General features: G+C 35.2%; 1 protein-coding gene across 4 annotated transcripts in view; it reads right to left on the bottom strand.

Annotated features, from left to right (window-relative positions):
* The window catches only part of LRRC49 (leucine rich repeat containing 49), a 121,381-nt gene that overhangs the window by 34,623 nt on the left and 62,249 nt on the right, over window positions 1–24,509 (bottom strand). For all 4 annotated transcript variants that reach the window (XR_015551551.1, XR_015551549.1, XM_014780877.2 and 1 more), the window contains 3 exons: window positions 15,590–15,737; window positions 5,205–5,288; window positions 507–673 (listed from right to left, as the gene is read on the bottom strand). Coding sequence is in view for 2 of the 4 variants with exons in the window: in XM_014780877.2 (XP_014636363.1) it covers window positions 507–673; window positions 5,205–5,288; window positions 15,590–15,737 (399 nt within the window). In the remaining 2 variants the exon portion in view is untranslated. The remainder of the gene's footprint in view (window positions 1–506; window positions 674–5,204; window positions 5,289–15,589; window positions 15,738–24,509) is intronic.

The raw sequence follows: 24,509 nt of genomic DNA, 5'->3' as shown, positions 1-24,509 counted from the left end.
CAACTATCTACTGGGGCTTTGGGGGGAAAATAAATAAATAAATAAAATCTTTAAAAAAAAAAAAAATTTAATGCCTCCATGTTGAGTTGGGAGTTAGCCAGGGCAGGGTGAGGGAAGGCAGAGCAGGGAAGTGGTGTCAGGGGAGAACACAACTGTTTCTAGGAGAAAGGCTCTGAGGTAGGAAGTAACTGAACTGAAAATCAGTGGGGATGCAGCATGAGAATCAAGTGGCTGATGGTACGGGATAAAACAGGTGAGGTGGGTAGAGGGCGGCAGAGGCTATATGAAGTAATCTAGATTTTTTTATATGCAAAATAGAAAACCACTGACGGGTTTTAAAAATACAGGTCAATTTATATTTTTAATATTTCTATCTTAATTTTTAAATTTAAACATCTAATTTCAGTAGGCTTTCTTATTATATTTATTGTGAAATGGTTTCCCATTTCTGCTCCAAATTCAGTTCGCCAAAGACAGTCATATCTGGAAAGAATACCATTGCATACCCTGTTTCCTCTGGAAATGCAGAGATGGTGCTTCCATCCACCTGACAGGGGTCCTGAGAAGGAGAGTCAGAATCTTTTCCATCTTGATTTGTAGCAATATTGGTTACTCGCTGTTGTTGTAAGTCCCACTTTCGAGCTACGTTGTTAATTGTTAACCTTTTCTTCTCCTGTGAAAAAATTCATTGTGACAAGAATTACATACTGCAATTTTTGTTGCAGGAGAGTATCCAAGGAGCACAGACTAATTATCACACTTTCAAAAGAGTGGATTCCTGAAAATAGCTACCAAATACATATTCTAAAACAAAGTATAAGTGGCCTTTATTTACCCTGTGCATTCAAACATCTCAACAATGGTCTATAATCCTTAAAAAAAATTATCTACAAACAATAATTAGTCCCATTGGAGATGTGGAAATTCGCTATCAGAAAATTTAATTTGACAGAAATTTATATACTTGTTATCTGAAATTTTAATTTGACAGAAATGTATATGCGTTTGTCTTTAAACATAGCAAGAACAAACATAATATTTTAATTTTCCTGCCCAATACTTAGGACTACTATGGTGGATAATCTTGAAGGGGGGAGGGGGAGAAGGAAAGGGATTAATTAATGTTCCAAGCTTCATAGTATAAACTACAATGGCTGAAAATTAATAATTATATATAGACTACTAAAAGAAATTATACTAAGTTGAAATATTTCTAGGTAACTAGTACCATTCTAGATGAATAGAAAAGAAGTTAATTCATTATATGTAACGGATACCTTAGGGTAATGGTTCTCAAATTTTAGGGCACCTCAAATCACCTGGCGAGCTTATTAAAACACTGATTGCTGGCTCTCACCCCATTCTGACTTAGTGTTTTTGAGGTGGGGCTTGAGAATGTGCATTTCTAACAAGCTCCAAGGTGTTGCTAATACTACTGGTCCAGGGACCTCACTTTGAGAACCACTGACTTAGGGCACTGGGGCTCCATTCTCTCACAGAAACCTCTTGAGAAAAGCAGATTTAGACTACTGAAAGAAACTGTGCTAGGTTAACATCTTTCTACTCAAATTATATATGTTGATGGAAAAAAATAATCGCTATTCCAGTAAAGTCTCCATTATCAAAAGTTAGCATTTTAAAATGGCATGGCAGTTAGATCAGAGTGCTGAAAATAGACACTTCCCTTTCCTCTTTCCTAAGAGCACAATCATCCAATGAAAACACAGCTGTGTGATACTGACCCTCTCATTTGCTCCCTCTGGAGCCAGGGAAGGCTGTCAGGAGATTCTTTGCCCATTCCCTCAGAGCATATATACATGTAGAATAATTATTTTTAGTTCCACCTCTTTGCCTATATTCAGTTATCTAAAATTTTAGCATGCAGGAATGGCACTGGGTAGGAATAAAAAGTGATGAGAAAGCTTAATTAAAACTAAATTTTTTTTTAAGTTCTATTTTTGTGTTTAAAAATGTTTTTAGCTTGGGTTCTTTTTTCGATTGCTTGGTATTTCAGATTTGTCTATGTAGTTCAATGAGTTATACTTAATATGTATATACTTCTGAGATCAATGGGTTATACTTAATATGTATATACTTCTGAGATTTTTAAACTTTTTTTGTATGTCCCTATCTAAAGCAAATGGAATCTGCTATTCTACTGTAAAAAAATTTCCAAATCTATAAGAAAAAGGCATCTTACTTAAGGAATTCTATTTCAGTTATTTGCAGATTACCAGGACAACCCAATTCTTAATCCAGGCAATGCTGTTATTTTCACTCAGTACTAACGCCACTTGAGAGAGGGAGGGGCAGTGAGTGAATGGAGGATGGCTACCATGCTGGCTCTGTGCATTTGGTTTTCTGGATGACTGGGGTTGGCAGAAAGAAATATTCCTAATAAGGTAGATATAGCAGTGCTTAGAAAAAAGACACAGAATATCTTTGCACCACTGAGTATGTCAACAAATTTATAACAAGATATTCTGAAAATGAAAACAGTTTCCTATACCCACCCCAAAGTTAAGTTTCCTTTACTTGGCGTATTAAAATCAGATCAACACCAGGTTAACTAAAAAAATGGATATTTTTTTACTGGGGCCAGGAAAAGGGAAGACATATTTTAGAAAAGGAGTGTAGCCTGGGGTCAGGTGGGGATCACTGCTGGCTAGGGGGCCACATAAGGGCTCTAGGTATCTGTGGGGCAAGGAAAAAAAAAGCCAAAGAAGGCTAAAAGTTCTGCAAGGCAGAAGGAGGGGGTACCCAAAGAAAATTTTATGCTCAAAGATCATGGATGCATTTGGCATAACAGTTACAATCATGTTTCTAAAGCCAGACGGCAGTAAATTGCCAACTTTGTGTTAAAGTACCAATTATTTTAGAAGATGCCAAATTTCAGCTTCTGCCACTTGAGTCTATTCTTCATAGCTCAAGCAATACCACACCAGTATATCCTATAACTATCATTTCCAAGGTTCCAAGGAAAACAGAAAGAAAGGCAACAAGGCAAAAGATACATGTGCATGCATTCTTTCTGGCCCTCTATAACCACCCATCCCATTTCTTTCTTTTTGTTTTTTTGGTGAGGAAGATTGGCCCTGAGCTAACATCTGTTGCCAATCTTCCTCTTTTTGCTTGAGGAAGATTGTCCTTGAGCTAACATCTGTGCCAGATCTTTTTCTATTTTGTATAAGGGATGCCAGCCGCCACAGCATGGCTTGACGAGCAGTGTGTAGGTCCGAGCCTGGGAATCTGAAACCACGAACCCCAGGCTGCAGAAGCAGAGCACGTAAACTTAACCACTACCCCACCGGCCAGCCCCTATAACCACCCATTCCATTTTCTTAATGATCAATATGTGCTGTCACGTGTAATAATCCCAAGCAAATGCTGAGGGTCTTTGGTATCATGACCCGGAATCTGACCCAAGGCTAGAACCCAGGTCTCCTGATGTCCCATGCTTTTCCTCTTGTTAAAAAATTTAAAAGCTAAATAACCCTCATAATTAAAGAGTCCTATTTAGTGACTTCAAGAGAATCATTAGCCATTTTTTGAAGTTTTCATACAAATTTCCCAAACATTTAAAAAACATGTTTGCTAAAAATGTAATGGCACATTTCCAAAAATGCTGATGCTAACAAGCAGCTGAACTGGGTATATAACAAGAGTTTTCAGTCCAAAGGTGGAGTCAAGTACGATTTGTTGCCTATACTAGGCTCTACTTTATACTGGTAGCCTTAGAGCTAAATCATCCATGGAGTGTCTTTGTTTATTCTTCCTTTCCATGCTCCAGGGCCCATACAAAAGTGTTCTTTAGGTAGCTTTAGTCCATTTATTTTTTTATGTATTTTTATTCATTTATTCATTCATTCATCTGACAGCAGCAGCTGCATGATAGGAAATAATATTTTTTTTAAAGGAATCATTCAGAAAGTTTGCCAATAGTATTATCTGGCGATGTAAATCTTGCTCCCATATATTTAAAAAATATTGCCTATAACTACTGTATATTGCCTGTAAACCAAGGTGTTTCTGGCCAACCCTTAGGGATAGTCCAATTTACGAAAGACTAAAATCCTATTGGCTAAATCATTAAGAAGGCAGAGATGCCAAGAGCGGGCTTAGGCACGTCTAATTAACAGGATGAGGGAAAACAGGTAAAAGTTAGGTAGAAGTCCGGAGGTTAGAGATAACATCAGGTGAGAACATTGTAGCATACTGAGTAACAGTTCTAATTACTTTTGAAGCAATAGCCCTGAGCTGAGAGGGCTTGGGACCAAGTTGTGGTTTTGCTTTTTTGTTAATGTAGGAGTAGTTTTCATAGAGTAAAATACACAGATTCAAGTGTACTCTTCGATCAGTTTTGACAAATGCATATACCTGTGTAACCCACACCCCTATCACACATTCCATCACCCCAGTAAGTTCCCTTGCTTCCTAAGTTTATTATACACAACTTTATGTCCCTACTAGTCGTTTTTGAATTCTGAATGCCATTTTAATTTTAAAAAGAAAAGTACCTACATAAGACAAGAATGAGTAATGATAATCAGGGTTATATCCTTAGTTTTAGAACATAATATGAAGCATAATATGAGCTATGAACTAAGCTATCTTTATTTATTATACTTTGTGATGGTAATATAAAATATTTTAAAACATTTTATTTAAGGAAAGTAATATCTGGTGATAAATCATTTAAAACCAGTTTAAAATGAATTTTAGTTCCTAAATTCTTCAAAATCTTTACTATCTCTATATCAGAGAAGCTAATAAAATTTTTAAATTTAAAAAACTATCATAAAAAAAAGCCCATGTAGTAGAGCTCATTAAAATATTAAAAGATGACAGACTATTACAGTGGTTTCCAAAATGAAGTGCATGTTCCATGAGGATACACAGGTGATGCACTGGTGTGGAAAAAAATGATAACTTCTGCTATATTTATTTTTTATCTCTTCCTTTTAAAGTTCCTAGCTTTTGTATGTGTTTTATAATGTACGTTATATAGTATTTCAGAAGCACCAGTTTATTTATAGGTGGTAACTTATAAAAGTTTAGGGGTGTTTGTTTCTAAAAAGCATTCTACTGATAGGATTGAAAAATTTACCAAGTTTGGAAATCATTTTTCTAGCTGACTAGCTAACTCACTTCAGTGTTCGTGAGTGTGTGTACACACACATGCATGCAGACATCAGAGACAATACCTTAAGCAAAGACTGTTTATGACTTTCCCGCTTCTTCTCTTCCTCTTTTTTGGCTATAACAGACGCCATACGCCTTTCTTCTTCCTAAAAGGAAATTTTTAAAAAGTATTATTAAGTATTTAGCCTTCTTTAGTGCTAAATATCTTTGGTTCTGCAAGTCTGGTTTTCTTTGTGAGAGGCATACTACTTGCAATAGAAAATATGCCCTCAAAGAAAAGCTAGTATGTTCCTCTTTATTTTCTTCTTCCTTTCTAATTCTAAAAAAATTATGCATTCTTAACTCTACTCCCAACTCTGGAAGTGAGATGAATCTAGCTAATACAAGAAAGAAAAAGTAATGAGAAGAAAAAGAAAAAAGAGGAGAGGCAGGTTTGTACGATTTTTCTTTATACACTGTACACTAAAGTTCCACGCAGAAAGATTTAACAAACTTTCTATCCTGAAGATAAAAAGGATAAAAATTATACTTCTAACAATTTTGATTTGATCTATAGTTGCAAATCCGAGATTTTTAAGTGATAAAACAAGAGAGAAAGCCTTTTAAAACTCTCCATTGATACTAATAAATTATTCTCCATTAATATCTTTACTTTGTTTTTAAGTTGATTTGGTCAGTCTAATTTCTTAAATTCTAAAAACTATGAAATAACATTATAGTTTAGAAAGTTAAAAAAAAAAAAGTCATAAGCCCAACACCCTAACTCAAATCTTATCATTTCTGTATCACCTTATAATATTTACTACGAGGAAATTTTTAAAAGTTGCAATCTGTATACACAATCTGAATCATGGTTTTTTTCCTCCTGAAGATCGTCAAATTTTAATAGAGTAAATTATAACCATGTAACTTTCAATTTTTATTATCAAAAGATTGGTAGGCATTCAAAATGATGTCACAATTTGAGAAAACAATTTCTTCATAAATGACCAGCTTGAAAATATCTTCAGTGATAGGAAACTATAACAAATAATTTAGCACATTTGAAGGAGTACTCTTTCAGAAATGAAAAATTACAAAAACTTAAATTAAAAATTCAATGGGTGGGGGTTGAAGAGCAGATTTTACACAGCTGAAGAGAGAATCAGTCAACTGGAAAATAGGTCAGAAGAAATTTTCCTATATGCTTTCATAGCACCCCAGACTTCCTCATCATAGCACTTAACCTGTTTCATTTTAATTATCTCTGGTACTGTCTCTCCCCACTCCTGCCCCAAATAGCTCCATGAAGGTACGGACCATGTCAGCTCCTGGCACATAGTAGATACTCAATAAATATATATTTAAAGACTGAATTATTGAATATACATCATTATATATATGTTCAATAATTTCTTAAAACTGGAACTGCTAAACCAAACGGAAGACATATTTCTAGGGCTTTTGGTATGTTTGCTAATTGCTCTCCATAAATGTAGTGCTAATTTACATTCCTACCAGAAGTCAACATTTGACTTAAAAAATGACGTACAGTCATAAGAGCTGTTCACCAAATATTTCTGTCTTCCCACCTCCCGGCTGCATTGTGAGACAGCACTTCCTGCCCCTTGATTAGGTGTGGTCATGGGACTTGCTTTGGCCAATGTCATATGAACAAAATGACATGTGTGTTTACTTCCAGTGGAAGGTTTCGAAGACAAGGTATGATATAGCTATTCTCCCTCTCACCTCTGCTTCAGAATCTGCAAAGCTCCAGATGGTGGGTACTTTGAAGGCCTTGGTCCTGGAATGAGGACAACACAGAGCAAAGTTCCCAGACCACACTATGAACAGACAGGCAGTATGAGCATGAAATAAACTTGGTTGCTTTAATCCACTGAGGTTAGAGAAGTTGTTCCTGTGACATAATCTAGCCTATCCTGACCAGTATATATGTTATACTGGAATTAAGGAAGATCAAAGAGGCCATGAAAGTGTATGTCTAGAAGCATTATAAATGCTTCTGAAAACAAAGAAAAGACCTAGATTTAAAAAGCATATAAAAAATACACAAAGAGAAACTATCACCGAGTTAAAAAGGAAACTAGAAATGCATCCACTGGAAGACTCTAATTTTAGAAATGAAGAAATGAATGCTCTGAGAAGTTTAGTAAATTATACAAGGTCATACAGCTAGTGATAAAGCCAGGATCAGGACCAGAAGCCACATCTTGTGAGAAATGGAATTTGTAGTATTTTTTATAATAAAGATATATTTAAATGTATTTTACTGATTTTAGAGAGATGAAAAAGGAGAGGTTAAAATTCAGTAGTAATCTGCCATATGATTTAGTTGTTTTAAAGCGAATGGAAATTTAATGTGATTCTTGGTGAACTGTCTTTTACGATACGGAAAATAGTTATTTTTAATGTTTAAAGACTGAATAGAGGTAATGAGGAGAAATAAACTAAATAAGAAATTCAGAACTTTGATTCCTAGCTTCACAAAATAGCTGGATTAATAATTATATTAAACTCTTTTGTTCAGTAAATACTGATTTGCTATCTATTAAGTATAACCTATTTCAGAACAAACTTTAACAGAGCAAAATATATTGATGTTCAATTGTTGACTCATCTATAAAATGTGAACTAGAAACAGATTGGTTATTCAAAGAGCCAATTTCAAACAGTACTGGAAACTGTATGGCTCACGTACTACACATACTTAAGAGATGATTTCATCAGATTTTCAAAAAGAATTTGAGGTTATATTAAAGGCTATTTAAAGTTGGACTTTAAAAGGAAAGCTAAACCTAGGAAAACTGGATATACACCAAATCAATTCAAATATTGAGTGTTTTAAAAAGTTTATACATCTGATGACTATATTTCAGCCCAAATGGTTACAGAGTAACTAAACTTAGAATCAAAAATAAACCTCTAATTGTAAAGATAAGCTATAAATCTGTTGGTAAGAGGAAAAACTACAAAATTCTGGCATCTTCATGATAATAGTCCAATTTCTGGGAAAAAAGCCATATCCTTTATGTAGCAAAAGAAAGGAATCTATCTGGGACCAAAAAAAAATCTACTTTTTTCCTTATTTCAGTTTGTCACGAAGACCCAATATAGAAACGATTCCAAATTAATTAAGAAGTGCAAAGATTTAATAGGTATTTGATAACTTAGATTATACTGTTAGCAGATTATTAAGGCTGTAAAACAATCCATATATTATATGAGAAGAAGTTCGGCTCCAAAATAAATGACAGTAGTTATTTATAATACTAATATAGGCAACAATTTATTATGTGGAATTTAAAAAAATAAATGGCAATGTGGGGTTTTACCCATATACTTCAGAATAGATAGTTATAAAAGACATTGTTTTCCTTGACTACATCAAATATTAAAACAGACTTTAAAATCATAGAGTTTTTGTCTGGAAAAGATGGTCCATATTTTTCATTCAAACAATCTTTTTTTACAGAGAAAACTGATCATAGTTAATGTCAGAGTAAAGATTAGAAGCCATGTCACCTGATTTCTACTGGCCCAGGGATATTAGCTGTTAAATACTAGGAGGGAGAGGGGAGCTAGGTTATACTGCCATTACAACTTCAAAACTTATACTGGCTTACAATAAGAAAAGTTTATTTCTTGATCATGCAAAGAACGTTGCAACTGTTCTCCATGTAGTGGCTAAGTATTCCTGGGTGCTGTGATCTGATGGCGTCTTCAACTCAATACATGCTTCGACAACGACCACCACATGAGAGAAAAGCATGGAAAATCACACTTCGCCTTTTAGATACTTCTGCTTGAAAATTACACACATTACTTCTGTTCACATTTCATCGGCCAAAGCAAGTTGCATGACCACACCTAACTTCAAGAGGAAGGGAAATATCTTTCCACTTGTCAAAAAAGAGGAAGAGAACCAGAACCTATTGGTGAGCGTTAGAAATGGCTACTCCAACAGGAAACTCACTTCCGTCTCAGATAGGCTATTCCATTTTGGGGGGAGCAAACTGTAAATAAGTTCATATTAAGCCAACTAAATGTGGGTTTGAGGTGAAAACTTGACATCGTGCCCATTTCAGAACTGTGAGAATAGTGCCTGCATTCACAAAATACTGCCTCAGAAATAAAAAGGAGAAAATTCTGCCTCCCAGAATTTTCTATACAACAATCCTTGTCCTAGTTCTGCAAAATGTGTCTATTCTTTTTTTTGGGCAGTTGTGAAAATATTTGAAGGCTACTGTATTATCTTTCTTCTGTCTTCTCCTTTGTCAACGAATTGTGCCAGATTCTCTGGAAATACTCCACTTTGTTGTCACCCCTCTAAAACTAACAGTTCAGGTGTAATCTGGCCATTAAAGAAAAAAATAGGAACTACTGTCTCCATTTTTCTGAATTCTCTATTTCTATAAATGAATATTGCTTAAACCATATCAACTTCTAACAATCACCTCTCACAATTAACTCAATTTGAACATATCAATTCCAATGCAAGTCTTTTTCACACATGCTGCTAAGTCTTATCTCTCATAACCCTGCATTTGTGCTGAGAATTGTTTTGTTTGTTATGGAATAAACTCCAGGATTTTCAATTTATCTATTTTTATCTTGCTAATTCTGCTTATTTTTCTAGACTAGTCAGCAAACTTTTTTTGTAAAGGGCTAAACAGTAAATATTTTAGGCTTTGTGAGCCACATACAATCTTTATGGCATATTCTTCCTTCTTTTTCTTTTCTTTTTAATTTTTTTTACACTGCTTAAAAAATACAAAAACCATTCACATCTTGAGAGCTGTACAAAAGCAGGCTGCAGGATGGATATGGCCCACAGGTTGTAGTTTGACAAACCTTCTTCTAGATGATTAAGCTACTTTTGGATTCTGATTTGATCAACCAGTATATCAGGATCTCTAACTTCTCCAGTTTCTGTCATTCACATACTTTATCAGAATAACATAAATATTGTCATCTAGTCATTAAACAAAAATATTACATAGAATGGGCCTGAGGAAAAAGCCTCATGATGTGTCAGTACAGATTTCTCTACAGGCTAGCATTAATCCATTATTACTTCATGCTCTGTAGGTGTACTTGAATCACAAACCTATTTAACCATGTTGTCATACAACTTACTCAAAGCAATATCGTAAAAGACTTTGTCGAATGCTTTCCTTAAATATCAAAACTATCTATCTGCAGCACTCCTCTGAGAGTCCATTTATAATATCTAAAATAGAAAATGAATTTTGTCTAGCATGAACTGTTTTTAGTGAACTAATACTGCCTCCTAGTGATCAATTCCTTAAGTACTCACAACCCATCTTTTAACAATCCAATTTAGTTTTCTTTCATAATCAACATAAATTGTCACAATTTGTAGAATTTATATTTTTTCCTTCTGTGGTAAAGACAGATTAGTTCATCTTACCTTTCAGCTACCCTATTATTCTACACTGCTGCTCAGATACAACTTTCAATGGTCTAGCAATTTATTCACTATGTTTATTCAGTGCTCTAGATCAAGGATTGGCAAACGGCAGCCCACAGGCCAAATCAAGTCTGCCACCTGCTTTTGTAAATAAAGTTTTATTGGAACAGAGTCATGCTCATTCATTTACATATTGTCCATGCCTGCTTTCACACTACAATGAGCGAGTTGAGTAGTTTTCAGCAGAGATTGTATAGCCCCCAAAGCCTAAAATATTTATTATCAGGCCCTTTACAGATAGTTTGCCAACCCCTGCTCTAGATGAGTCTGGATCAAAACTTATTTATTCACCTATCCTAGGCTTCATTTTCATCTTATTAATGTTTATTTCTACTCTTTACAGCCTAAAAGCCATTCTTCTTAACAGAGATAACAAAAGCAAAATACGAATTGAAGGCAGCAATTCATACGATCTATTGGCATCATATTGTGTCTTGCCATTCCTCTGGATCAGACCCCCAGAAGCTCTTATCCTGACGAATCTCCCTGCTCCTCTTCTCATCACCCACCCCATCCTCCCCAATTCATCCTGTGGGCTGCTACTAGATCGACAATCCTTTCAACAGGCAAATCCAATTTAACTACCTTAAGCTCTTCAAGGGCTTCCTATTACATCTAAGACAAAAATCTAAACTTTTTATTATTACATAAAATGCCCTTCATGGCCTACCCCTCGCCTGTCAGACATCCTTTTCTCCTGCTGTTCTCTCCCATGTACACTCAATGCTCAGCCATGCTGAAGTGCTATCAGTTGCTATATTCTCTCACATCCCCTTGCATTTTGGTTGCCTTCTCTCTCCCCGGAACACTCTCCACAGTTATATCTTCCTTCTTCTTCGCCACTCTTCAAGTCTCAAGTCAAGTATTTGCTCCTTTGGAACTTTTCCTATTACTCCGGTAAACGAAGGAGTGCCATCAATATCATTGTGCCATGTATGTGTGCATGCACGTGTGTGTAAGTGTGCATACAGAAACATACATATCTATTAATCTATCTTATCTAACTAGCTTGTCATTTTGCGTTATAATCTGGCTACATGCCTGCCTCTGCACTAGACTGTGAGTAACTCGAGGGCACAAATCATGATTCTGATCTTGTCACCTCTAGTGTCTAATACAGACCCCCATACAGAAATTTTTCAGTTCAAGGTGCCTAAGAGCATCTCAGGAATTTTTTCATAGTGCCTCTAAGTCAAAAGAAATGTGTTACAGCTCTATTTACTCAGTGCTTAGTAAACAGCTGTATTTACTCAGTGCTTAGTAAACAATTTAATAAGTATTCATGTTTTGGCAACTTAGTCATTTGAAAACATAATAATACATGTAAATCAAAAGAAAAAAATATTTTATACCCTTCTTAAATAACCACAATTACTTAGCAATAGACTATGTGCACCTGTAGGGCATTACACAACTTTTCAAACATTGGAATTAAATTGGACACTGCCGCCTTCATTTCCTCTTCCACACTGATTTGGCCGTGGTGTTTGTTTTTATCACAACAAGCACCGAAAGCTCAGCTTTGCAGAGATACGATGCCGTAGAAAGAAACAGTCTCATCTAATGTGGAAACGGTCCACTACCTTGAGCTAGTGGTTTCCTTAGTGTCTCACAGATATCAAATACCACTGCGTTTCCCTTGAAAATTAAAAGTATTCCACAGTGCCCCTGTGAGTTCACTACAGCATCCTTGGCACACAGTTTGGGAACCACAGCCCTAGTGCATAGAAGTTCATTAAATATTTGTGTAATCCACCCCAGCTAGAATGTTTATATGGTGAATTACATAAATATTTAACCAAGATATTTTTAAACAGAAAATATAGTTATAGAACAGGTATCAGCAAATTTTTCTAGCTAGATGGTAAATATTTTAGGCTTGTAGGCCATATAGTTTCTTAAACAACTGCTCAATTCTGCCATTTCAGCATCAAAGCAGACATAGATAATACATAAGTGAATGGGCACAACTGTGTTCCAATACAACTTTATTTAGGAAAAAAGTGGCCAGCTCATGGGCCACTGTTTGCAACCCTGTTATAAAAAGTCTTTTAAATGGTATATTGTTTCCATACTAAAGTTACTAGAAAGTTATAAACAAAAGGCGAGACTAAATAGCATGAGTCCATATGGATATGAATAAATGAATAAATTGAAATTTTATGAGGAACAGGATTACAAAAGGAAACAGAATAACTTTACATGGAGAAGCCTGGCAGACACCATCTTAATTAAAGTGAACACCATCAATAAAGGGATAAATATAAATTACACATCACTTAATAGAATGCAATGAGAAGGACGCAAAATTACTTCTGTGATATTTATACCCAAGATCTACAACTAAAAACTGTGAAGAAACATCAAAAAAACAATGGAATACTACTCAGCTATAAAAAAGACAAAATCATGCCATTTGCGACAACATGGATGGACCTTGAGGGTATTATGTTAAGGAAAATAAGTCAGACAGAGAAAGACAAATACCGTATGATTTCACTCATATGTGGAAGATAAACAAACACATAGATAAGGAGAAGAGATTAGTGGTTACCAGAAGAGAAAGGGGCGGGGGGAGGGTGAAAGGGGTAAAGGGGCACATATGTATGGTGACGCATAAAAACTGGACTGTTGGTGGTAAACACAATGCAGTCCATACAGAAAATGAAATATAGTGATGTACACCTGAAATTTACACAATGTTGTAAGCTAATATGACTTCAATAAAATAATTTTTTTTAAAAACTTGAATTGAGGGTCATTCTACAAAATAACTGATCTAAATCTTCATAAACGTCAAAGTCATGAAAGTCAAGGAAAGAATGAGGAACTATTCCTGAAAAAGAGCGATAGAAGAGACATGACAACAAAACGCATCTATATGCAATGTATAATTCCAAACTGGATCATTTTGTTATAAAGAACATTATTGATATAACTGATAAAATTTGAATGTGGTATGATAATTAGACACTAGTAACTATTCAATGTTTATTTTCTGATTTTGTTGGTTATACTGGATTTATATGGGAGAATGTCTTTGTAGGAAATACACACAAAAGTGTTCAGGGTTGTTGGGGAATCGAGTCAGCAACTTAGTCTCAAATGGTTTAAGAAAAAAAGTTCTTTGTACTGTACTTACAACTTTTATATAACTTTGAGATTGTTTCCATTAAAAAGAATTTTTTTAATTTCTAAAAATGAACAGTGGAGGAGCAGATGTGCAAGGATTGCCGCTCTGAATTTAGCAGAACAGCTGGCCCTGCTCTAATCCCAGGTGATCTTCCTTCATTTCCTTACAGGTAAACACACCCTATGCAATGTACAAGGACAATGATTATACACAGTGTTATTCTCCTTTATTTAAGGCATGAAAGTAGGTCAATTTCATTCAATCAACAAGTCTTTATTGAACATTACTATATCCTCAGCATTGTGTGTGAGAGAGAAGGAAAGGAAATAAATATGTATAGAACATCTGTATGTATCAGGCAAGGAAGAAGAAGAATGGCTTCTGCCCTTGAGGACTATATACATTAATTGGGTAGACAAGACTCACATATAAATTCACTATGAGAAACCTAATACATAATTAAGTACTAATTTATATAAATGGGTTAGCTTCATTTCTTACCCCATTCGTTTCAACCTCAACAGGAAAAGCAATAAGAAGTACCAAAGCTGCTTAATCAAGAAAGACATGGAGCTAAGGGTAAAAATACAAAACAGTGTTGACAGTATAGATCTGAACGAACTGAGAGGACCAAGAACCATATCTCTGTGCTGGAACAAAGAGAGAGGCAGAACTTAGAAGATCCCTGGTATTGACAAATTCATCAACACTTTAACTCTCTGCTAGAGACCTTAGGTTTCCATAATACTGCTGAGGGAGAAATGTAAACTGCACACATTGTGAAACTGGTATACAGGCAATGAGTCAATTAATAAATAATAAACCTAGCTGATCACTCAGAATCCACATCAAAATTAGCAGAATCTAGAAGGAGGAAAACAGGTGGAGGCTTAGGATATTTTTCTAGGTCAGAGATTATCAAACTGAGATTATTAATAGGCATTTTCTGAGAAAATAAAATATTCAAATAAATTTGAGATGCAATGAAACAAATTAAGGCAAGTTTCTTTATTACAGAACTTCTTGGAGTCTATAATATGCTAAAGTGCATTGTACATCTCAAAAGAGGGGTATCATTTCACTTAGATCAGGAGCCATATCAGAACATCTAAGTGTGGAAAATATCTTACATGGAGACAGAACCAATAAACAAAGACCTACTTGGAGAGGTATAGCATCAATAACAACAACAAACAGCTCCACATGATGCCTCCTAGGAGCTCACGCTGTTCTAAGGTTTAGCGCTTTATTTTATCTTGACAACAACCCTGTGACATCATATAATTATGATCCCCCTATTACTGTGAGGAAAATGAGATATAGAAAGGTTAAGTAAATTGCCAAAGGTCTATGGCTAGAAAATGATCAAACAGTCTGGCTCCAGCACCCATATTTTTAACCATTATACTACGGAACTCACCAATGAGATTTTTACTCAACCACTCCAAAGTAAATTATTAGTTGGATATTAAGCAAGAATGAAAAACAAGCATGATGATTATTTTAAATAGGAAACTAGGAATTTAAAAAGCCCTATTCAATGAAACTGGGGATTGGGGACAAGCGGTAAAAAAATCTAATTTTTTAATATTTTTATAAATTATAATAATTTATATTTTCATTTATATATTATAAGATAATAATTTATATTATATAAACTATAATTTATATAATTACTTCATAATTATAATTATGAAGTATACAGTCATGATAATCCATAGTTCATCAAAATGAAGGAGCATTTCAAGCAAAGAATATGCACGTCAATTTCCTAATCCACACTAAGGAAAACAACGTGGTAAGCACTTGAGAAGAGTTCTCACCGTGATTCTCTTCATATCTAGCTGGCGCAGCTGCATCATATTCTGAAGGACAGTGTGTCTGTACCATGACTCTTGAGCTATTGGATTGCCATCAAAAGTGATGTCTGAGAGGGAAGTAGAGTCAGCAAGGCAGCAAACACTCTCAAAACTGCAGGCGAGACAGAAACCACTGGGTTATTGTGAGACCTTCAAATAGTACTTTCACTTGTTTAATAGACTATTTTTTTAAAACAGTTTTAGATTTACAGAAAAATTGAGAAGATAGTACAGAGCTCCCATATAGTCTGCCCCTAGTTTCCCCTATTATTAATGTCTTGTATTAGTATACTACAGTTTTTACAATTAATGAACTAATATCAATACATTCTTACTAACTCAAGTCCATATTTTATCCAGATTTCCTTAGTTTTCACCTAACGTCCTTTTTCTACTCCAGGATCCCATCCAGAAGACCACATTACATTTAGTTGTCATGTCTCCTTAGGTTCCTCTTGGCTGTGACAGTTTCTTAGACTTTCCTTGTTTTTGATGACCTTGACAGTTTTGATGAATACTAGTCAAGTTATTTTGTAGGCTGCCCCTCTATTGGGATTTGTCTGATATTTTTCTCTTGATTAGACTAGGCTTAAGGTACATACTATTAATTAATACGACTTATCACTGTTGATGTTGACCTTGATCACCTGAGTGAGGTAGTTTTTCAGTTTTCTCCAATGTAAAGTTACTCTTCCCTCCCCTTCTTTCCATACTGAATTCTTTGGAAGGAAGTCACCATGGGGAAGCCCATACTTAGGGAGTGGGAAGTTCAGCTTCCCCTCCTTGAGGGCAGATCATCTACACAAATTATTTGGAAATCTTCTTCCCAGGAAGTTTGTCTTTTTTCCCCCATTTACTTATTTATATCAGTTTGGATTCATGGATATTTATTTTATACTTTGGGTTATAATCCAATACTATTTTACCTATTTTATTATTCAAATTGTTTCAGCTTTGGCCATTGGAGGCTCTTTCAGTTGGCTCTTGTGTTCATTTGACATACCCCTATTAATGTAGATTTTTTTTTGAGCACTTCTTTACTTTCTGGCAGTATAAATACGATTCTCTAGATTCATATTATATCTTTCCTACCCCAGTCCTAGAATCAGCCATTTCTCCAAGGAGCCGTGGTTCCTTTTATTTGAAAATGGCATTAGAAACAAAGATCTCATGGCTAGGTCTTACTACCAGGATGTCACTTCTTTTAGGACCTCTGCTGACAGAGCAAGGAAATATATATGTATACGCTAATCTGTGTGTATACATATATCTATAATATTTTTCTATGTAACAATCTGTGTCTATATTAAGCTAAACATGAGTTCACACTGTTGTCTCCAACTCTAATCTATCACCAAAAGGATAATTCTAGCATCTTTCCCTTGCTTACCCATAAATTCCTACTCCAATAAGGAGAAATCTGGCTCCTACAATCTCCCATCCATTTATTTAACTGTTCAATTCCAAAATATATGCATAGTGGTATCTGAATTTTTAACCTGTACCCTCATGGGAAACAACTCTATCAACTAAAATACAACGATTATGTGTAATTCCTTTTGCATTTAGTCTTAGAGACTCATTTCCAAAGTTATTAGGTCAGCACCTTTCCCCCACCACCCCTTCAGGGAGGCTGTTTCATACAACTGAAATAGTTAGATTCTCTTGTCATAGGCTGTATTCATTCCTTCCTGGGATCCTCCAACCTCCTAAATGATTTTTTTTTAATTTGCACACATAAGCATCACTCTGTGCTATAAAGTTCTATGGGTTTTGACAAATGCATAATGTCATGTATCTACCATTAAAGTAGCATACAGAATAGTTTCATGGTCCTAAAAAATCCCCTATTCAAATCTCCTCTCCTCTTCCTGAATCTCTGGCAACCACTGATTTTTTTTACTGTCTCTATAGTTTTGCCGTTTCCAGAATGTCATATAGTTGGAATCATATAACATGTAGCCTTTTCAGACTGGCTTCTTTCACTTAGCAATATGCATTTAAGGCTCATCTATATCTATTTGTGGCTTCATAGCTCTTTTTTTAATCACTAAGTAATATTCCATTGTATAAGTGTACGAATAGCTTGTTTATCCATTCACCTATTGAAGGCATCTTGGTTGCTTCCAGTTTTTAGTGATTATGAATAAAGCTGCTATAAATATTTGTCTGCAGGTTTTTGTGTGAACATAAGTTTTCAACTCAATTGGGTAAATACTTAAGAGTGCAATTGCTGGATCATATAGTAAGACTATGTTTAGCTCTGTAAGAAACTGCCAAACTGTCTTCCAAATTAACTGTACCATCTTGCATTCCTACCAGCTCTGCATTCTCATCAGCATTTGGCACTTGTCAGTTTTTGGGGATTTTAGCCATTCCAATAGGTGTGTAGTAGGGTCTCACTGTTTTAATAAGGAATTCCCTAATGACGAAGGATGTTGAGCATTTTTTCATATGCATATTTGCCATCTGTATACCTTCTTTGCATTTTTAGCTCTCATTCCCATTTTTTAATTAGGTTATTTATTTTCTTACTGTTGAATTTTAAAGAGATTTTGGTATATCATGGATAGGTCTTTTATCAGATATATGTTTTGCAAATATTTCTCCTCATCTGTGACTTGTCTTTTCATTTCCTTAATAGTGTCTTTCACAGTGCAGAAGTTTTTAATTTTAATGATGTCCAACTTATCAGTTTTCTCTTTCATGGATCATGCTTTTGGTGTTGTATCTAAAAACTCATCGCCAGATCCAAGGTTGCCTAGATTTTCTCCTCAAGTTTTCTTTTAGAAGTTCTACAGAGTTGTGTCTTACATTTAGGTCTATGACCCATTTTGAGTTAATTTTGTAAAAGATATAAGATCTGTGTCTAGATTCATTTTTTCATGTGCATATCCAATTGGTCAAGTACCATTTATTGAAAAGACTATCCTTTCTCTATTGAATTGTCTTTGCTCTCTTGTCAAAGATCACTTGACTATATTTGTATGGGTCTATTTCTGGGCCCTCTACTCTGATCTATTGATATATGTGTCTACTCTTTCACCAATATCATGCTGTCTTGATTATTGTACCTTTATAGTAAGTCTTGAAATAGGTTAGTGAGCCCTTCAACTTCGTCTGTTTCAGTATTGTGTAGCTATTCTAGGTCTTAGCTTTTGCATATAAACTTTAGAATCCATTTGTCAATATCTACAAAACGACTTGCTGGAATTTTCACTAGGACTTTCATTTTTTTAAAGAAGGGAATAATCACTTTTCTAAATAACACCCCAAAGCAGGTTGGTAAAACTCATTTATATTAGAGTCATTCTAATTCAGTGACTATTCAAATAACTAATGTAAACATTTAGGCCTAAAAGTACTTTATTTAATTAAGGACTATATTGAATATCTTTCATCCTGTGTTAAGAAAAGATAAAGGATATAGAATATTTATGGGATAGAAAATAACCTATGTGCTAACAATTAAGGTTGAGGCAAGGTCTCTAGCAAGAATAAAGTTCATTATGCTTTATATTGTCATATTTAAATATTTCTTCTATGTTTTCCTCCCACCCAAGATAAAGAGATACTCTGCTATCAATTATTTTACCTCAGAGCTCATCTTTACCAATCTAAAAAGTAAATCTCATGATTCATATTCACATCCTAGTTTTTGAGACATGTTAATTATGGAACGACATTTTTTAAAAGGCTAGTATATGTAGGTAAAAATGAGAACTCATGAATTTAAACTTAATAATCACTTCAAGTGTAAATAAACTTGAATAAACACTATAATTTTTTCCACTTAGCATTAACAAAAATTTTTTTCATCAATATAAAATATCTTAGAACAGTTCCTGGTGTTTGAGATGGATGTTCAAAAGATGCTTCTCTCAAATGGATAAATTCTTAGACTCATACAACCTCCCAAAACTGAACCAAGAAGAAATGGAGAATCTGAATAGACCAATCACAAGTAAAGAGATTGAAATAGTAATCAAAAAACCTCCCAAAACATAAAAGTCCAGGACCAGATGGCTTCTTCGGTGAATTTTACTGAACATTCAAAGAAGATTTAATACCCATCCTTCTCAAACTATCCAAAAAATAGAGGAAGATGGAACACTTCCTAAATCATTCCACAAGGCCAACATTACACTGATACCAAAGCCAGACGAAGACAATACAAAGAAGGAAAATTACAGGCCAATATCGCCGATGAACATAGATGCAAAAATCATCAACAAAATATTGGCAAACCGAACACAGCAATACATTAAAAAGATCATACACCATGATCAAGTGCGATTTATACCAGGGACGCAGGGATGGTTCAACATCCACAAATCAATCAACGTGATACACCACATCAACAAAACAAAGAATAAAACCACATGGTCATCTCAATAGACGCAGAGAAGGCATTTGACAAGATACAACATCCATTTATGATAAAAACTCTCAACAAAATGGGTATAGAAGGAAAGTATCTCAACATAATAAAGGCTATTTATGACAAACCCACAGCCAACATCATACTCAACGGGGAAAGACTGAAAGCCATTCCTCTGAGAACAGGAATGAGGCAGGGCTGCCCACTCTCACCACTCCTATTCTACATAGTACTGGAGGTTTGGCCAGAGCAATTAGGCAAGAAAAAGGAATAAAAGGAATCCAAATAGGCAACGAAGAAGTGAAACTCTCACTATTTGTAGATGACATGATTTTATATATAGAAAACCCTAAAGAATCTATTGGAAAACTATTAGAAATAATCAACAACTACAGAAAAGTTGCAGGGTACAAAATCAATCTACAAAAATCAGTTGCATTTCTGTATGCTAACAACGAACTAACAGAAAGAGGGCTCAAAAAGATAATACCATTTACAATTGCATCAAAAAGAATAAAATAACTAGGAATAAATCTTACCAAGGAGGTGAAAGACCTATAGAATGAAAACTACAAGACATTATTGAAAGCAATCAATGATGACATAAAGAAATGGAAAGACATCCCATGGACATGGATCGGAAGAATAGACATAGTTAAAATGTCTATATTACCTAAAGCAATCTACAGATTCAATGCAATCCCAATCAGAATCCCAATGACATTCTCCACGGAAATAGAAAAAAAGAATACTAAAATTCATATGGGGCAACAAAAGACCCAGAATAGCTAAAGCGATCCTAAGAAAAAAGAACAAAGCTGGAGGCATCAAAATCCCTGACTTCAAAACATACTACAAAGCAATAGTAATCAAAACAGCATGGTACTGGTACAAAAAAACAGACACACAGATCAACAGAACAGAATTGAAAGCCCAGAAATAAAACCACACATATATGGACAGCTAATTTTCAATAAAGGAGCTAAGAACATACAATGGAGAAAGGAAAGTCTCTTCAATAAATGGTGTTGGGAAAACTGGACAGCCACATGCAAAAGAATGAAAGTGGACCATCTGCTATTGCCATTCACAAAAATTAACTCAAAATGGATCAAAGACCTGAAGGTGAGACCTGAAACTATAAAATTTATAGAAGAAAATATAGGCAACACACTATTTGACATTGGTCATAAAGGAATCTTTTCAGATGACATGCCTACCCAGACTAGGGAAACTAAAGAAAAAATAAGCAAGTGGGACTTTATCAGATTAAAGAGCTTCTTCAAGACAAACGAAACCAGAATCAAGATGAACAGACAACCCACCAGCTGGGAGAAAATATTTGCAAAACATATATCTGGCAAGGGGTTAATCTCCATAATATAAAAAGAACTCACACAACTGGACAACAAAAAAACAAACAACCCAATCAAAAAATGGGCAAAGGAAATGAATAGACACTTCTCCAAAGAAGATATACAGACGGCCAATAGGCACATGAAAAGATGTTCAACATCACTAATCATCAGGGAAATGCAAATCAAAATAACACTAAGATATCACCTGACCCCTGTTAGAATGGCTACAATCACCAAGACAAAAAACAACAAATGTTGGAGAGGATGTGGAGAAACAGGAACCCTCATACACAGCTGGTGGGAATGCGAACTGGTGCAGCCTCTATGGAAAACGGTATGGAGATTCCTCAAAGAATTCAAAATAGAAATACCCTATGATCCAGCTATCCCACTACTGGGAATCTATCCAACAAACCTGAAATCAACAATCCCAAGAGGCTTGTTGGGATTGTTCATTGCAGCATTATTCACTATAGCCAAGAAGTGGAAGCAACCTAAGTGTCCCTCGACTGATGATTGGATCAAGAAGATGTGGTATATATATACAATGGAATACTACTCAGCCATAAAAAAAGACAAAATCGTCCCATTTGCAACAACATGGATGGTATTATGTTAAGTGAAATAAGCCAGAAAGAGAAAGACAAACACCATACGATCTCACTCATATGTGGAATATAAACCAACACACGGACAGAGAAAACTGTACTGCGGTTACCAGGGGCAATGGGGGTGGGGGGTGGGCACAAGGGGTGAAGGGAGACATATATACGGCGATGGACAAACAAAAATGTACAACCCAAAATTTCACAGTGTTATAAACTATTAAAACATCAATTTAAAAAAAAAAGATGCTTCTCTCCTTCCCTCATAGTTGTTTACATAAAGCTTAAATCAAATAAAAATGCTGCTGATAATTTGAAAACTGAAACACAAGCAAAGTTTTATTTTTTCCACATTGTTAAGGGAACTAACGCAGCACCTTCCTCCACATGTGTGCTTCTTCGTGTATATCTCCTTTCTGATGAATGATGTCATCAAGTCAGTTACCACTGTGAATCAAGCTCTTACTCAGAAACTGATGACTGAGAAAGAGAACTGTGAAGAGTCATCAAGGGATTTTAAGCAAGAGGGGGCTAACGTGATCAGAATAATCACAACTTAGTAACATTATGGAAGGTATAAGCAAAAAAAGAGTTAAGAGTAAAAAACTAGTTATAAAGTAGATTGCTGTAATAGAGGTGAGAAATAGTGAAGGTCTAACATATCAAATACTAAGGTGATAGCCACGAGAGTAAAGAGGAGGGGATAGGTTCTATGGAAGTTTAGAGTGTAGCACAGACAGAAATCAGTAATCATTTGAATATGAAGAAGAGAGGAATCTAGGATAACATCCAAGGGCTGGCCCCGTAGTGTAGCGGTTAACTGCACGCGCTCTGCTGCTGGCGGCCTGGGTTCGGATCCCGGCGCGGACCGACACACTGCTTGTCAGGCCATGCTGTGGTGGCGTCCCATATAAGGTGGAGGAAGATATGCACGGATGTTAGCTCAGGGCCGGTCTTCCTCAGTGAAAAGAGGAGGATTGGCACGGATGTTAGCTCAGGGCTGATCTTCCTTACACACACACACACACACACACACACACACTAAATAAATAAATATTTGGAATAACATTCAGGTTTCTCTCTTGGGTTAATGATTGGGATGGTGGTTACAAGGATGTATATTTTGTCAAAATTCATTGAACTCTACACTTAAAATTGGTACATTTTATTACATGTAAAGTATATCTCAATAAAGTGATTATCAAAGAAATTTAAAGTATAAAAAATACATATTTGACAGATCACGGTTTCCTCTATCAGATCTCCTTTATCTGGAACACTATGTTACACTGGTAGCCAGTGGCTTTTAGGACATGTTTCAAAAGGGCTTTCATTAAGTTTCCCTCCAACCACCACAGGATGAGGTAATTAATTTCAACCTTAAGATATTAACTAATGTGAGGAGTGAAGGCAACAGAGCCAGTAGATGGTATATGTTGAAGAGCATTTTTCTTCAATGGCCCAGCATGTCTGAACATAATTAAACTGTAAGCTTCCTGAGGGCTAGAAATGTGCTGTGACTATTGCCCCAACACTTAACGTAGCACCTAGCATTTAGTAAGTTTGCAATAAAGTTCTGGTGAATGAATGAAAGAATATGATGAATTGAAATGATTCCAAAGGGCTTACCCTTGAAAAAAAAATTAATAAGTGAATTTTCTTACACTATCTTTGGAATTACTTTTTAAAAATTATCATGCTATTCAAGAATCACTATGCCCTGATATCTGTCACTAATCAGGTAGATACACTGAAGAGTGGAAATAATATATCCAGAAGCATAGAGAAGCTAGAAAACCTCATTTTATGGTAGGTAGATTCTAATTTTACCATTATTTACTATTTATTTATAAGCTGGACTGCAGAGCGTCTAAGATTTGTTTCTTACTGGTGAGTATAATTTTAAACTAAAATGACTGTAACTGTTCCCAGCCCTACTTCTCAAGTATTCCTTTGGGGGAATGGAGTTAGTCTAATAATTACCAAATGGCTAGTGTTAAGAACAAAACTTCTAAACAGTATCTTCATTGAATTTAAATATAAAGCACGTTAGTGGGTAGAGAACAAAATAGTATGCCCAGTGAATACAGTCATTATGAAGCACTTCAGAGATTTAGAAGACATGTTCATGCCCATCTGCTCTACATCTGTAATTCAAGCACAACCAAAAAGAGGCACCAGGAATGGGAAAATCATTGCAATCCTTAGCAGGTACAATCCTGGCAACCCTTCCCAGATCAGCTGCTAGCACTGACACTCAGACTAAAGTCTAGTCTTTATGCTTTGAATAGTTTTATTGAAGTAAAAATAAATCTGTATTTGATCCAGAAGATTCCTAACAAAATTTCATTTCCATCTGCAAGGCGTTTGACCAATAAACATGCCAGACATTCCTAGAAACGCATTGACAAAGTGCATGTGATTTTATAGACATTCTCTAATCAAACAAAACAATACTCTTTAAGTACAAATACAAGCTAACGAAGGGTTATATCATACCTAACCAAAGACAATCAAAATCATATTGTTTAAACAAAAAC

Source organism: Ceratotherium simum, chromosome 3 (genome assembly GCF_057802395.1).
Source record: "Ceratotherium simum simum isolate JZ-2026a chromosome 3, ASM5780239v1, whole genome shotgun sequence".
Classification (NCBI taxonomy): domain Eukaryota; kingdom Metazoa; phylum Chordata; class Mammalia; order Perissodactyla; family Rhinocerotidae; genus Ceratotherium; species Ceratotherium simum.
The sequence above is the reverse complement of the archived record's forward strand: the minus strand, read 5'-3'. Positions and strand labels throughout refer to the sequence as shown.